The sequence below is a fragment of the Electrophorus electricus genome, chromosome 9 (assembly GCF_041902795.1).
Source record: "Electrophorus electricus isolate QZ-2024a chromosome 9, ASM4190279v1, whole genome shotgun sequence".
Lineage (NCBI taxonomy): Eukaryota > Metazoa > Chordata > Actinopteri > Gymnotiformes > Gymnotidae > Electrophorus > Electrophorus electricus.
Window position 1 is genome coordinate 5,665,956 of NC_137505.1, and position 15,269 is coordinate 5,681,224.

The following is a 15,269-nucleotide window of genomic DNA, read 5'->3' on the forward strand; positions in this document are numbered from 1 at the left end:
AGAGGAGAGCTGTGTCATGGAGAGGAAACACAACGTATGATTGGGAGGGAGATTAGAATATAGGAGGAGAGTAGAGCAAATGTCCATGTCCACCCAGTAGGTAAATAAAAACATCAATTTCATAAACCTTGGTCACAATATCTGGACTTGTCTTCAAATAACAATGAACAGTTTTGTTTACATAATTATGGTTCTACTACTACTACTACTACTACTAATAGTAATAATAATTACTATTATTATTATAACACTACTACTACTATTATTAATAATAATAATTATTATTATTATAACACTGCTACTACTACTACTAATAATAATAATAATTATTATTATTCATTATTATAATAACACTACTATTACTACTAATAGTAATAATAATAATTATTATTATTATTCATTATTATTATAATAACACTACTATTACTACTACTACTACTACTACTATTATTACTACTAGTAATAATAATAATAATAATAATAATAATAATAATAATAATTTATCTCATGGGTTAGTGAATTCCCTCTCCCCCCGGATAGATTTGGTCCCTCCAATGTTCAGTTCATGGCTACGGCCTTGATATATTCATTTCATATATATCCATCATATTTCTCTCTTTAGTTTTTATATTTTTCTAAAAATAATTAGACTGATGTCATTTCAGGATCTGATCCATTCTGATATTCAGAATGGAGTTAGCTTAAAAAATAAAATAAATCAATAAAAACGTTTCTTTACTAATGTCCAGACCTTTATTTTGGCAGTAGCTGTTTGTTTTTTTTTCACGTGACCTTTTCTTACGCGACGTCCCGGAAGTTTTCCCACTCTTGTTATACCCTGGTTAAACACGTTGTGAGGAAGGGCACAGATAGTTAACCTTTGTTCTTGTTATTTAAGTTTGGTAGGTAATGCTTTCTTTGCACTTCCAAAAGTGTTTTTTGCAACGGTTAATAATAGCAATTCTAGTTTTGTAAAGGCGGTTACTTGCTGGAGCACAGAAATTGCGTAAGTTAATGCTAGCTAGCTAGGATAACTATGCTGTTAGATGTTGGCTAATGGTAACTAGCTGTGGGATGACCTTGGATGCTTTTATTTTAGGTGATTTTTTAAAAATAAATATGTATTGTTGCACCCCCTCGCGATTGTTGTTTTTCTTTTGATTCGCGTTTTTTTTTTTTTTGTTGTTGTTATTTAAGATACTTTGGGCGGCTTCGATTTGACATGACTGAACAGGCGACTCAAATCAGTTAAAATGCACATGTCAAGGCACAATTTTTTAGGTATTCTTCTCTTTTGCAGTTTCAGCTGCGGTGCAATGTCGACCGTGTGTGCTGCTGGTGTAGAGCCCGCACAGGCAGCTGAGGGGATCCAGGAGAAGAAGCCCCTGAAGCCATGCTGTGCCTGCCCAGACACGAAAAGGGCGAGGGACGCCTGGTGAGGGGACCTCGTGTTCTCACACAGTCTGGACATTTCCATTAATGTAGCTAGCTATTCACTTCAAGACTGGTTCACGTTGTTCCAATACATGTCCACAGTCGTTGGCAGTCAGTCTTTTTAACTTCTGCTAAAGCCTGATGAAATACCAGTAAAAACACTGATCTGGCACCAGGGGGCACACGCTCCTGTCACTGCATTTTAAAAAACAGCACTCACTACAGATCACCACAGTCAGCTTCATTGCTGCAGGCTGCACAGTGGTTACAGTGTACTTTATTGGGACCATCTATTCATCAGACACCTTACTGGTGTAGAGCCATCGCATACCAGCTGTCATTTTACAGTTTGTGTTAGCACTTTTTCAGCTCTTCGGTAGTTTTTCGACCACTGCATTTTTACTGGGGACTGAACCACTCAACACACAGACTCATACCAGCACATCAGTAGATATCGTGCTGCTACAATGGCAGTGTTACTGCTAAAATACACTATGTGGTTTCTGTGTATAAGTGTGGGATAGGATTTCCTAATAAAGTGGGTGTTGCTGATGTTTTCTTTTTTGTTGTTTGTTCATTAAACCTAGCATGCTTCTGTGGTGACATTGTTCACTTTTAGAGAGGCATGTGTTTGTACATTAAGTGCCAAGTTGTGCTGACTTTGCATCTGTCCACAGACATTCATAAATGTTGACTTTTGCAGCATTATTGAAAAGGGTGAAGAAAGCTGCACAGATCTTATCGAGGCTCACAAGGAGTGTATGAGGGCACTTGGTTTTAAGATCTAAACATAATGGAGTGGAATTTAAAAGGCTGGTAAGCATGGTTTCTGACATTTTTGATAGTTCAAATCTCATTTACATGATTTTCAACTGTTTGCATTCAAGATTATTAAATTATTGTCCAGTAAAATTATCTTAGTGTCAATAACCTGACATGAAGGACCTCTGTCCAAAACATCCTGTTTCGCTGAAAACTGTATTTTACTACAATTTTGAATGTGTGTGTGTTCCTTCTACCCTGAATGCAGTTTCCTCTTTCTATTTGTACTCTGCAGTTTGCACTTCTATAGTCAGTCTCTCTCCTTCCCTGCTCTTACAGGATGTGACTGATGGGGTCTCTGATGTACATTTATTTATTCTGCAGAAGATTGTTTCCAAAATTAGTTTCTCTAAGTGAAAATGTATTTTTTTTTGGACTTTTTGTATTTGATATTAAAGAATCTATGCAATGTTATGAAGTGTCACCCTTTATTTGTGCTGTTTGAAGTAAATGAGTTAAACTTGCACTTGTAGCATTTAAGTATTTATTTTTAGTAAAATTTCCTTAAGCTCTCCAGCGCCTAGCTGTGGTTGACATGGATTTTCCAGCAGTATCAGTGTTTAGATGTGAAAGTGAGTTAGTGTTATTCAGTTGTTCATAGTTAATAGTTTGTGCTTTTCTTTGTGTGCATTCTTTTGGTTTCAGCTGCTACTCCTAACTATGTACACGTGTCTAAAATAGAACTACTCCTATCAAGCCTGCTCTCAGCTTACCTGAATTCTGATTGACAGGATTCTCCTGTTCTGTACATGGCTCTGAGCAGAATTTCAGAAAGGGTCACAGTGTAGTGTGATCATATTGTACTATGCTGGAAAGGGGGTCTGGTTTTAGTACAGCATTCCTATGCTAATTATACCGATGCATTGTGAATATCGGCACTGATCTGAGCGTCCTTTAAAACGTGTCACGAGCAAAACAGTTTGACCGACGTAAGCATAGCATTAAAGTTCTTTACCAAGGGTTAACCCTGTCCCAAGTGCGATAGCATTAACGTTCTTTACTGGAGACTAACCCTGTCCCTGGTGTGGGCCTCTAGGTGGGGTTTGCACTGGTACAGTCCCACCAGTGGAATTTGAATGCTATGTTAGGAGGACGCGATACACATGCGATATTTTGGCACTTGTTATTCACAAAACAAACTGATCGAGGAACTGTTCCACATGTGTCAGCCATGATGGGCGTACCTGGAAGGAAACACGTGTCAAAAACTTGCTAAAGATTTTCGATCTCCACTACACATCAGGTAGAGCGTGCAGCAGGCTAGCCAAATAAAACATGCTTATTTATATTTCATAACAGAGTACTGAATGCATAACACGTGTGCCAACCTTGGTACACTCTTATTTTAAGATTGATTTTTCCTTAACAGTGTTACAGTTCTGAATGATGCTGTAGTATATCCCACTCGAACTTTGTCTCGCGTGGCGTGTGAACGTCATAACGTCACCATCTTTACCATATCCACGTGTTCTCAATAACGTAAATACATTTGCGGTGCCCACGGTTTACCGATCTCGAACCGGGGCAATTTACCTTTTAGTTTGTTTTATTGTATAATTTATTGTTCATTTGTTTCAATCTGTTGATTAACTGATTTCTTAATTTCGTGAAGCAACACTCCCTCCAGCCGTTCTCCCGAGCCCTGAACACATTTAATGCACAGAAACTGTCCTTGTTTTAAGCCCTGTGTAAGTTTAGTTGAATGATCTTTATGGTGGTTTTTGATTTTTGACTAATTCCACAATTTGTTTGAGAGGATTTATGAGGATTTAAGTCACCAAAGAGAAAGAAGCGCTGACGCTGGGCACAGGACTATGGACTGCGTTCCTCGGAGATTACGCTGGGACTGTCTGCGTCGCTGGGACTGCTGACCCTTGGTGGGAGGGTGGGACTTGAGTTGGTGGCAGGTGAGACAGTGAGTGGAGAAGAGTATATTGGGAACTCCCAGAATGCCATGCGCCCCTCTGGAGACTTTACTGAGTTGAATTTTAATGTTTTATGTGGTTGTTAAATATTATGTGTGTGTGTTGGTTCATTTTAGTCATGTCTCTTTTTAGTTTATTAGTGTGTAAAAATGTCCTTACCATCCTGGTGTGCCTGTTGCCTAGTTACCCTTCCTGTTTTGCCTCAGTTAGAGTTGTAGTCCTCTGCTTGCTAGTTTTATTAAGGCTATACCGTTTGAGTTAAGGATATTTTTCTTCAGCAAAAATGTCATTTTATGGTTCTACTTGTATAAAGGTGTTATTTTTATTTTATAAATAAACCTTCATTTATTTATTTATTCATTGATCCATCCATCCCATTGCCATTTTTTATATTTCAATACCAAATAAATAGTATATTGTACTGCATAATATCTACAGTAAAGCAGATATGTTCAAACGAAGCTTTAAGGCCAGATACCCAGGAAAAATATCAGCTTGTTTACAATACTTCTCCCACACATTCTGCATCCTGAATCCCACCTGGGCGGGGGGTAAAACAGTGTGGCTTTGTGGGATTGGCTGCTGGGTCATGATATGTGCAACTATGAGAAAGGGCTGACAGAGAGAGAGAGAGAGAGAGAGAGAGAGAGAGAGAGCGAGCAGTTAAACGTGTCACATGACCTGTGTAATTCTACCCAAAGTGGAATCTCCAGACGTTTCATACCAAAGCTCACAAACACGTCTTATAGAAAATGGACAAACTACAGATATCAATCTGGTGAAATCCGTCCAGAAACAGCTCCCCGCCCCTCACTCCGGATGTGTATTATCCGTCCTTGTCTCCTTGGCCGCTCTGGTGCGTTATGTTAAGTAGCTGGTCTGCTTTCTGTCGTTGACTGCTTCCTCCTTGGGTTTCAACTCCAAACATGGTGATGCTTCTCAGGTTGTCTCCCCCACCCAACCCTAGACTAGCGCACGCACACACACACACATACACACACACACACGTAGTGAGTCCTGTAGTGGAAACTGGAAAGTAGAGAGGGAGGCTCTGAGACACTGACAGAATGAACGCGGCCACATTCCAGCTGTGTTTCTGACTGTGGGCGAAGCGTGGAGGAAAAAAATCACAGGACGGAGATTTCCAACTGCTTCACAGGAACAGGAGCGGGCCGGTTTGTGCTGCTACGATCGCCTTAGCTTCGCTTAAAGGGAGATTTATATGCCACAGCACGACAGAAGCGTCTTCCAAACACGCGTGCCGGAGTCCGTTTGAACACAGCCGAGACCTGAGAGAAGTCAAACATGAGTGGAGAAAATATCACCTTCTTCAACACCATCATCTACGGGCACCCACTTTGCAATGGATGGCCCAACCACATAGAGGGCGCGATCTACCATCTGGGCAATACAATCCTGTGCTTGGGGTACATGGGCGGCAGTGGGGCCTACGGGGCTCTGTATATCTTCAGTTTCCTGGCTCCTGCCTTCCTCTGCCTGGCCCTGTGGGGCTGGCTGTCAGTGTGTGGCCTGGATGTCTTCATCTGGAACTTGGTCCTGATGGCGGAGTCTTTGGCCCAGGTGGGCCACTTGCTGTTCCAGCTGCTGCACAACGGCATGGCCAACGAGGAACTGTCCGCTCTGTACTCGGCCGTCTACCTGCCACAGGGCGTGCCCATCCCAGTGTTCAAAGAGATCATGGGTGCCTGTGAAAACAAGGTACTCTCTCTGAAGGAGGAAGAGACCTACGCTGTAGAGGGAAAAACCCCCATAGACCACCTCTCCTTTCTGCTCTCGGGGAGGTTAGTAAAGCGGCTTGGGGCAAAGGAACATATTTTAATCACTGTAGACTTTGGCTACCATTCATTTGTAAATATGCTATTTTGTAACTCCGCATTTGATCCACTGAAAGCAGATCTTATTCATTGTTTAACACTTCAAAGCTCTATCTGAAATCAAACCAGATGTATCTGACTGGGAATCATGGCAGTGATCCTTCACTGGTTTTGCTAGTGATTTGTTGACCTTAAGCATGCCTATCACCTTCAGCGCTGTGTTCTCCTCTGAAACGTGTAAAAAAAACCAAGCTTGCACCTCTAATGTTTTATTGTGATATTACAAAAGTAGCCTTAAGAGATTCAAAATAAAGTCAGACCTTTTTAATGCGAATCGCAGTAACTCTCACATTTCCTCAAACTTTAGTGCTGACTGGAATTAAACATTACAGTTATTATCAGACAAACACTGTTCTTCTCTGACGCTGTCTTTCATTTACAGGATTCGAGTGTCTTTAGAAGGTCAGTTCCTCCATTACATTTTTCCTCATCAGTTCCTCGATTCTCCAGAATGGGAATCCCTCCAACCAACCGAGGAGGGGAATTTCCAGGTAGCGTAACGTTTGGAGTCCATGAGGAGTCCAGATAGGTCATCCTTGCTGTAGGATGACCTATCTGTTTCGTATCTTAACTTTGATGCTCTGGAACATTCACCTCTCCCCTGCTCTCAGGTAAGCCTGACCGCCGAGATGGACTGCCGTTACGTCTCCTGGAGCCGGCGCCGCCTGTACCTCCTGCTTTCCAAGGACAGATACATCGCTCATCTCTTCTCGGTCATGCTTGGCAGCGACATTGCAGACAAACTCTACTCGCTCAACGACAAGCTGTTTGCCAAGAGCGGCGTCCGCCTCGATATCCGCCTGCCCAGTCTGTACCATGTTCTCGGTCCCTCTCTGCCGAGCAGCAGCAGGGACAGCGGCAGCTCGCCACCCAGAGCGAGCAAGGGGGATGCCACGCTTGCGATGCCGGCCCTGGCGGATGCCTGCCCATACGCAGATGCCCCCGATGCCCAGCAAGGCCAAGAGAAGGAGGCGCTGCCCGAACCCCAGCCATCTCAGCAGCGGGTCTGGCCCTCGGACACTGAGAATCCCTTGGGTGAGGACTCCACCAGCCTAGTCCTGGATGACTTTGTCGATGTGATAGGCTCTCTAGTAGATTACGGAAGTGAGAGGGATTATCTGAAGTAGAAACAGGCTGCTACTGCTAACACACTGGGCCACTTCGTAAGTTACGTGTAAGTACACACCACTGAGAAGGACACAGGAGAAGAGTGTGTTGTGCTCGCTGTACCACATGTGCACAGATTTGGAAACAAGCACTTGACTAATCGGAGTGTGTGCACTGATGGAATGTGTCTTGCAACGGTGTTGAATGTCACGGTTCAGGTTTCTGGATCATTCAAACTCTTCACTGACACAGACTTACACGATACATGGAAAAATCGTGGACTAGTGCATGTACTGTGTATCACTGTGTGTGTGTGTGTGTGTGTGTGTGTCCATGAGAAAAAAAGGAAGCATAGGTTTGTTAAGCTCTTCAACTACCTCAAACATTTGTAATATAACAGACATAACAGTAGACTCCTTCTTTCACATTCACAGTGGAATATAATTGGTGAACAGACGTGTTCTGATTTTTTTTTTCTTATTAGGTCTCAAAAATGTACTGTCATTCTGTTCATGTGCATGTTAGTCTGTGTCCGGACCGAGGGCTGGAACTTCAGGGCGGAGATCCAGAACTTTAGGGGCTCTATTAATCCGGCACTCCCTCCACTGTAAGGGTGCGTCAGCTGCGGGTCCAGTTGCAGGTTATGAGCAGCGTGTGGGCAGGCGTGGGGGCAGGGGGGGACGCGTGTTAGATAGCAGAACAGCTGCAGGGAGGAGGAGGTCCTTCGGTCGCATCGACGTGCCGACCTTGGCCCAAGGTCAGTGCAGAAATGAGCAGCATGAGCATGCAGTGCAGAGCTTTATCAGCAGCATGGGCTAAGCCCGTGAGACCAAACGCGCCCCACCCCCACCCCCACCCACCCCCCCACGCGTCACTGTGCCGCACGCTGTGGAACATGACGGCTGACTCCTGACGATTCTCTCGGTGTGTTTAACAGAGGCTGGCACCCCCAGTAAGCTTGCTGCGCGGCTCCACAGAGGACTGGCCCCGTTGGCCCCCACAGACACCCCAAGGCTCTAAAAATAGCACGATCCACAAACCCAGAATGCCACAGCATAAGGCTGACCCAGGGCCTCAGCGAAGCCCCTTGTAGCCCCTACCGTCCTCGGCTGCTGTGGGGACACGTGTGGGGAGGGAGGATGTACAGCACAGAGGGGCTTTGCGAAATGGTTTTGACTATTTCAGGATACCAGAGCAGCATACGTAATTCCCTCCACTGACCTCACTTGGTGAACACAAACAAGTATTTCAAGGCCGTGTGTTACATACGATTCCATATTTCTATCACTACAGTATAAGATAACTTTTGTTTGTTAAATTTTTAATGACATTGTGCCCTTGAAAAGTAAGAGGCATAACTTCACACTTTCACTAAAAACTGGATCTCAGTGCACGTCAGACACACACATGAGCTAAATCCCACCGAGGCTTTTGATCTTTATGCAATATCACATCATCATTGTTTGCTTGTTTATTTATTTATTTTTACAACACATGATAAATGATAAGTAGACAGGGGGCACTAAAACAACACACACTGATTAACACAGTCTTTGCATATCAATCATGAAATCATGTATTTTCATGGGGGCCAATTTTAATTTAGAAACCTTCTGACTCCCCTTCTAGCGTGACATCATACATCACATACATCACATATAATCACATGCAACACATAGATCACATATAATGATATACATAACATAATTACATATAATCATATATAATCACATACATCACATATAATTACATACATCAAATACATCACATATAGCACATCACATATATAATATATAATCACATACATCACAAATATAACAGTCTGTAGTTTCTATCACAGTAAATAAAACCTGTTCAAATGATTAATTTTAATTTAACCTATTTTATTATATGAGATTAAACAGAAATGCACCAAAATGAGCTACAGTAATTTCCCAGTGTTACATGTTATCAGTTTCACCTTTTGATACCTGATTGCAGACCAAGGGTTGTTAACATCTGATGCATTTGTACATGGTAATTTACACACTCTAAATGCAACATGTGTGATTTTAATAGAACATGTTAATAAATTCTATTGACTTTACATGTTTACAGTATACCAGTGTGTGTGTGTATTTACAGTATACTACTGTGTGTGTTTACAGTATACCAATGTGTGTGTTTATAGTATACCAGTGTGTATTTACAGTATACTAGTGTGTGTTTACAGTATACCAGTGTGTGTGTTTTCCATGTTGTAAGTGTGTCACAAACCCAAACATTTTTACACCATCTTCACCAGGCCCTAGTATAAATGTGAGCGTTTTGGAGTCTGGCCTGTTGTCTGGCATTGAGAGACCCCGACCTCTAGGTGTGTTCAGCACACCTGGACATAGTCATGTGACCACGGTGCTTTCCTTTGAACATTAATGTTCTCCACACACAGCGGATACATCTTCCTAAGAGCCGCATGTAATTGGTCACACATGTTCTATACATACACATTGACAATTTGCTCCAGCAAACATATGAGTCATATGCTGTACAGATACACATATAAGATTCACTTTGCTAATGTCAGCAACTAATTGTTTGTGTATATAAGTAAGAAAGTGGATTGATCTTACCGGCTGCTAGGGACCTCGGAGATGCAGAAGTACTCAATGTGGATGTCGCCCTGTCTGTAGAACAGAATACCCGTATTCTTCATCTGGACAGAGTTGATCTTACAAAGGTACTCTGGATGTCCTACCACCATTTTATAGACAGTTTTGTGTGGTTTTCTGAAATGGATAGGAAAAAAACCACATTTGGAGCATATAATACAAATGCACTTTATCCAGTGTGCACACTAACACCCAATTTGTGTACATGTATTTACAACATGCCCATGGATTAATCAAGAGTTTACATGAACGCATTAACTTTATGCAGAGTTTAGTGCTAGTACGTGAATAATGGAACACACAGCAGGAGTTTCTGCCCTGTCTCGGCGCCTCCGGTGGAGACAAGGTTGAACTGCACCTCAGCACTCTTCTCTAGCTGGGATACCTTCAGCTCAATCAGGATGTGATGTGCTATGAGGGAAGAAGACAACATTCAGCAGCTTCCTTAGGACAGTCTCAGAGCCAGCATGTTTGTGGAGGAATGAGGAGAGGAAGAACTGCTTGAATCAATGTCTGCAACGTACGAGGCCACAAAGACTGGTTCTCAAAGTGAGACTTACTACAGAAGGGAGCGTCAGATGTTGTCAGGAGGTACACTTTCTCATATTTGGGAAGAGGTGACACTTTTATCCCACTGTTCTTCAGCAAGCCTGATACACACACACACACACACACACACACACACACACACACACAAACACAAACACACAGGAACAAGCTAGAAGATCATGTTTCACATCTTTCTAGTGTAGTGGTAAGTTTGAAAGATTTAATTTCAAACGTGTTGTCATTGAGTGTAAATGCATATTAGGTGAAAAACATTTTAATGATCATTTTTAGATTGGTAAATAAATTTTAATTTAAATAAAGCTACTCATAAATCATCAAAATGTCTGTGTAAATGAAGTATCAATAGAAGTCAACCATATCACAAATGTAAATGGAATTATTGTATCTGAATTTTAATTTTGAGCTCAAACTTGCATATATGAGTGGAACATTTAAATTCAGACTTTCAATTTGATTCAAAAGGATTACATTTCCATAATGCATAACACATTCATTTTACATTGGTTCTGATGCTTCCATAGTGTATAAGATTATTTTAAAAATACATTGATTTTAATATATTTAAATACCAAACACATAACGGATTGTTGTTGTAAGAAGCTAGACAATTGAAATAAACTGACAAGATATATAAACAAGAATATGTTTAATTTGGACAGTGACAGGAGTTCATTTAAAGCATGTGTTAGTACATTATGTTGCTTTTTATAAAAATTGAAAATCATAGCCTACCTATCTGAGGACATGTCCCACTAGGGGTGTTTTCGCAGCTGGTACACTGTCCTGCTAGGAAACCCTCATAACTGGAACACGGGAAGCCGGTAAGGGAACACGAGCCATCCAGTGCGCTCATATACACATAGATCGCCCTCATGTGGTCGCAGATGAGATAGCCATACACTGGAAAATAAATAAGACTATAGTGAAGGATTTTTTAACCTAAGCAACTACTAGAATTCATTTTAATGCTTACAGATATCAAGAATTCTTTTAAAAAAAAACTTTCATAAATATTTCATGACTGTTGAAAATGCGCATAAAGTTTGATTTAGCAATTGCAATTAATAGCAACTGCAATTAATAGTTATAGGTCTTTAATAACAGTTAAAGGGCTGTAATTAGTATGTAGCTCTCTGTGTGTAAAAGTGTGTATTTTATTTCAATCACTACAGCATTACCACGTTTCCCACCTCAGCGGGTCAACATCTGCGGGTTAACATCCTTAGGCTAACATATTTATGCTAAAATATTTAGGCTAACATCTAGGCTAAAATATTTAGGCTAACATATTTAGGGTAACATTTAGGCTAATATTTAGGCTAACATCTAGACTAACATATTTAGGCTAAAATTTAAGCAAACATCTTTAGGCTAACATAGTTAGGCTAACATTTATTAGTCTAACATCTTTAGGCCAACATCTTTGCTAGTCATTCTAGGACTTTGTCCACATACTTGAAAGTCTTGTAAAAGAGTGCACGCATCCAGTTTGATCCATACCGTCGTTTAAGAAAAAGTCCACATGCCCAACAGGAATAGAAATGCCAAATTCTGCCAAATATAAGCGATTCAGTGAAAAACAAATTCTAAGTAAATGTAGAGTTTATTCATCATAGATACTCTGACGAGCATTGCTTGTAGTTGGTAGCATGCTTTTTGAAGGTCACAGGGCATGGTACACACATTAGCCTGTCCCAACAGCAGACAAAGGCTGAGTAGAATTGACTCGTAAGAGTAGAATTGCAGTGGAGGCTTAGCCATGTTTCTTAGAAACAATGTGTGAGGTACACTTCTGCTTCTTTCTCACTGTCAGAATCGGTGTGGATGGCCTCCACAAACAGAGCGTCTGAGGGATCCAGGCGGTCAGATGGGTCGGCGTTCTTGAACATGGGCCCAGCTGGGTCCAGGCCTGTGGACAGTAAAGGTGGGAAACATGTTGGGAGCATGAAGGGTAGATGAGCACTGGGAAAGCTGGAGGTTTCCTGGCGCTTGAACCAATAATTCTGGAAAATGAGCTTGCTACAAGGTCAAGAGTAACAACGTGATAAATTATGTCAACATAGAGGGTCCTGGGAGAGAGCGTCCTGACAGCACAGGCGTGACACAAGGCTAACGGACTGTTGTTTTGTCCTTAAGAAGCCTGTTCTTTCAAAACAAACATCGATTTTTTTTCTTTTTCTGAGCAGTCTTTCGGATGAACTGTTGTGTTTTAAGAGCGCTCTCCTCACCAGCAGAAAGCCACATTCATGCGTTTGACTGGTGTTGTGTGTGTGTGTGTTTATAGTTTTTGTACTCGTCTGTAAGCTTCTTTGTAACCGTGTGTCTGGATCTCGTAAATTTCTTCAAAGATGTTAAATCATAGAATCCCAGATTTAAAAACAGATAATGCTTAAAGATAATGTTCTTTTCCCCCAGATACACTTTGTTCAGAAGTATAGTAATACAACCAATTCTGCAGACATAGATGTTTAGTTTTTGTTTAGTATACACAGCCAACAATTTGATTTCAGTCAATCAGTTAAGACACCTGTAATTCAATATAGTGCTGTTCCTCACCTGTAATTCATCATACTGGTGTTCCTCACCTGTAATTCATCGTAGTGCTGTTCCTCACCTGTAATTCATCATACTGGTGTTCCTCACCTGTAATTCATCATAGTGCTGTTCCTCACCTGTAATTCATCATACTGGTGTTCCTCACCTGTAATTCATCGTAGTGCTGTTCCTCACCTGTAATTCATCATACTGGTGTTCCTCACCTGTAATTCATCGTAGTGCTGTTCCTCACCTGTAATTCATCATACTGGTGTTTCTCACCTGTAATTCGTCCCAGTTTGCCTTTAAATAGAGTCCCCACAAATCCTGCCACATGTGCTCCGAGACTTATCCCAATGATATGGAACGATTCCAGAGTGCTTCCCTGGTTCTGAAGCAGCAAAAACAGAGTCACTCAGGTAACGCTCAGGTAGCACACTGACACAAAGCTCAGGTAACGCACTGACACAAAGCTCAGGTAATGCACTGACACAAAGCTCAGGTAACACCCTGACACATAATGATAGATTACTGTGCCATGCTTACCTTCAGCTGTTTAATAAGAGTGAATATTTGAAATGACACCTCCTTGTAGTTCTCTACTGCCTTGTTGTAGGCTAAGGAGGCTCCACAGACCCAGTCAGCCACTAGGACGTTCGCATCCTCCACCCGTAACAAGGCTTCGGTTAAGTTGTTTATCCAAGATGGCTTACTGGCCGGAGCTCTAACATAAACACCAACACATCAAGGGGAGGAAATGATGTTCAGGTTAACACTAGGACTAATCAGGGTGCAGGCTGAGTGGTTGTTTGACTCACCTGTAGCCATGAACAATGACTTTGGTTGGCAGTGTTGAGTTGAAGTGCGCGGTGTGCTGCTGGGTGATGTTGAGGTGGTCGTGGGTAAAGAGGCTGGCACACTGTGTGTTCTGTCGGGTTAGGAGCAGGTATCGGACGTGGACCTTGATGCCCGGGCTGTGATCCTGGCAGCTGGTCTTGATGTCAGCACACACCACGACGACGTCTTCAGCGCTAACTGTACAAACATGTTTAGCTCAGCAAGGGGTTTCATATTTAATGCACTTTGCTTTGCTGGAACTTCGAAAACATTTGACCATTTTCTAAGCAACTTAAGATGAAATGTATGTGTATCTGTGTGCATGTGTGTGTGATGTATGTGAATCTGTGTGCAAGTGTGTGTGATGTATGTGGATCTGTGTGCATGTGTGTGATGTAGGTGTAACTTGGTAGGTTGTCTTAATTCAGGAAATAACTCACCAGAAAACAGAAATGAGCTTGTAAGTAAATATTCAACTAATATTGACATCACACTCAACAGTACTGTGTGTATATGCCAAACAAATGATGAATTTATCTCACTACTGTACTAAGAACAGATCTGTACTGTAGCTTTGTTTGTGTGCAGTCTATAGTAAAATTTAACATTATTGAATAAACATTGTGTAGAATATGTTGGTGTATTAATGTATAGGAGCAAATATAGTACGTCACATTTGGGCTTTATGATTTTAATGTTTAATGCTGTGAACATTTTAAACTACAAACTGAGAGTACACTGGCACATTTGAGCAGAATGAAACTGGCCAGCACGTTCAGTTTCATTTCTGTGTTTTAATTTCTTTGGACTTCCAGACATTGAAGTTGAATGTGTGTGTAGTCTGTGGCCCGGAGGTGCACTTACCCACCACAGGTGAGGCGCAGAGATACAGGAGCGTGCAAACCTTCAGCCAATCACAGGCCATTTCTCCCAGGATGGAGACCCACGGGAATGCTGCCGTACAGACTCTGTGTGTTAAAAATGGTTCGATTCCTCCTTGGTTGTATGTCCGATGAACATTCCACATCTTGGCAAACCGTGCTCACTCAGACTTTTGGAAATAGCCACTCCAGCGGAGGTCGTGAATCAGCTTCACCGCGGAATGCAATGCGAGCAGCTGGTAGTGTGCTTTCCCACTGTGCTCGGCAGTGGCCTCACAGCCTTCTTAAGAGTGCTATCAATTTTTTGCTTTCCTTTGTTATCGTCATTCCCTTTTTGCTTTAATAACCTGCGGCGTTGCAATGGCCCTTGTGCTGTTAACTCCCTGCCTCCATCTTACGGCAGGAGCTGGAGAAGACTCACGCTCCCGAGCAGGCGTGACCTCAGCTGCTAGACTCTGGCCCTTCAGCATGGCCTGTTCGGCCCCTCCTACCACAGCAGAGGCTCGAGAGAAGGAAGTGCACTGTGCTTCTGTTTATTGGCCTCTGGGTTCAAGCTGATGTCTTTACAGTCACTCTCTACATAAACACTCATTACTGCAGTCATACCAAAGAAGT

General features: G+C 42.0%; 3 protein-coding genes across 9 annotated transcripts; 2 read left to right on the forward strand and 1 right to left on the reverse strand.

Moving 5' to 3' along the window:
- Positions 1 to 791: 791 nt before the first annotated feature.
- Positions 792 to 2,670, forward strand: cox17 (cytochrome c oxidase copper chaperone COX17). 3 transcript variants are annotated; one of them, XM_027026571.3, is made up of 4 exons: positions 792 to 902; positions 1,301 to 1,435; positions 2,138 to 2,250; positions 2,492 to 2,670. In XM_027026571.3, the coding sequence occupies exons 2-3, from the start codon at positions 1,317 to 1,319 to the stop codon at positions 2,220 to 2,222; spliced, it is 204 nt and encodes a 67-aa protein (XP_026882372.1). In that variant the 5' UTR covers positions 792 to 902; positions 1,301 to 1,316; the 3' UTR covers positions 2,223 to 2,250; positions 2,492 to 2,670. The 3 variants fall into 3 exon arrangements, with proteins under 3 accessions (XP_026882372.1, XP_026882374.1, XP_026882375.1); XM_027026573.3 differs by having other exon boundaries at positions 2,536 to 2,670; XM_027026574.3 differs by having other exon boundaries at positions 822 to 1,006.
- Positions 2,671 to 5,142: 2,472 nt separating this feature from the next.
- popdc2 (popeye domain cAMP effector 2) lies at positions 5,143 to 9,282 on the forward strand. Of its 3 annotated transcripts, none has more exons than XM_027026592.3 (4): positions 5,143 to 5,983; positions 6,459 to 6,567; positions 6,688 to 7,111; positions 8,121 to 9,282. In XM_027026592.3, the coding sequence occupies exons 1-4, from the start codon at positions 5,487 to 5,489 to the stop codon at positions 8,201 to 8,203; spliced, it is 1,113 nt and encodes a 370-aa protein (XP_026882393.1). In that variant the 5' UTR covers positions 5,143 to 5,486; the 3' UTR covers positions 8,204 to 9,282. The 3 variants fall into 3 exon arrangements, with proteins under 3 accessions (XP_026882393.1, XP_081576883.1, XP_026882392.1); XM_081720757.1 differs by having other exon boundaries at positions 5,146 to 5,983; positions 6,688 to 7,250; XM_027026591.3 differs by having other exon boundaries at positions 5,146 to 5,983; positions 6,688 to 9,282.
- pla1a (phospholipase A1 member A) lies at positions 8,640 to 15,095 on the reverse strand. 3 transcript variants are annotated; one of them, XM_035522882.2, is made up of 11 exons: positions 14,638 to 15,095; positions 13,755 to 13,971; positions 13,483 to 13,660; positions 13,219 to 13,327; positions 12,209 to 12,310; positions 11,902 to 11,952; positions 11,134 to 11,301; positions 10,392 to 10,481; positions 10,134 to 10,242; positions 9,793 to 9,948; positions 8,640 to 9,624 (listed from the first exon to the last, which is right to left on the reverse strand). In XM_035522882.2, exons 1-11 carry the CDS (start codon positions 14,798 to 14,800, stop codon positions 9,543 to 9,545), a joined length of 1,425 nt encoding a protein of 474 aa, XP_035378775.1. In that variant the 5' UTR covers positions 14,801 to 15,095; the 3' UTR covers positions 8,640 to 9,542. The 3 variants fall into 3 exon arrangements, with proteins under 3 accessions (XP_035378775.1, XP_035378774.1, XP_035378776.1); XM_035522881.2 differs by having other exon boundaries at positions 11,857 to 11,952; positions 14,638 to 15,094; XM_035522883.2 differs by lacking the exon at positions 11,902 to 11,952.
- Positions 15,096 to 15,269: the final 174 nt, after the last annotated feature.

What these genes read in the sequence shown, in the direction of transcription:
- cox17 (XM_027026571.3), top strand. Translation starts at nt 1,317, where the DNA reads ATGTCGACCGTGTGTGCTGCTGGTGTAGAGCCCGCACAGGCAGCTGAG. An exon ending in AAAAGGGCGAGGGACGCCTG is followed by an intron (nt 1,436 to 2,137) that starts GTGAGGGGACCT and finishes TGACTTTTGCAG; the next exon opens with CATTATTGAAAAGGGTGAAG.
- popdc2 (XM_027026591.3), top strand. Translation starts at nt 5,487, where the DNA reads ATGAGTGGAGAAAATATCACCTTCTTCAACACCATCATCTACGGGCAC. An exon ending in TCCTTTCTGCTCTCGGGGAG is followed by an intron (nt 5,984 to 6,458) that starts GTTAGTAAAGCG and finishes TTTCATTTACAG; the next exon opens with GATTCGAGTGTCTTTAGAAG. An exon ending in CCGAGGAGGGGAATTTCCAG is followed by an intron (nt 6,568 to 6,687) that starts GTAGCGTAACGT and finishes CCCTGCTCTCAG; the next exon opens with GTAAGCCTGACCGCCGAGAT.
- pla1a (XM_035522881.2), bottom strand. Translation starts at nt 14,800, where the DNA reads ATGTGGAATGTTCATCGGACATACAACCAAGGAGGAATCGAACCATTT. An exon ending in CTCTTATTAAACAGCTGAAG is followed by an intron (nt 13,328 to 13,482) that starts GTAAGCATGGCA and finishes TTGCTGCTTCAG; the next exon opens with AACCAGGGAAGCACTCTGGA. An exon ending in TGGGACATGTCCTCAGATAG is followed by an intron (nt 10,482 to 11,133) that starts GTAGGCTATGAT and finishes TGTGTGTATCAG; the next exon opens with GCTTGCTGAAGAACAGTGGG.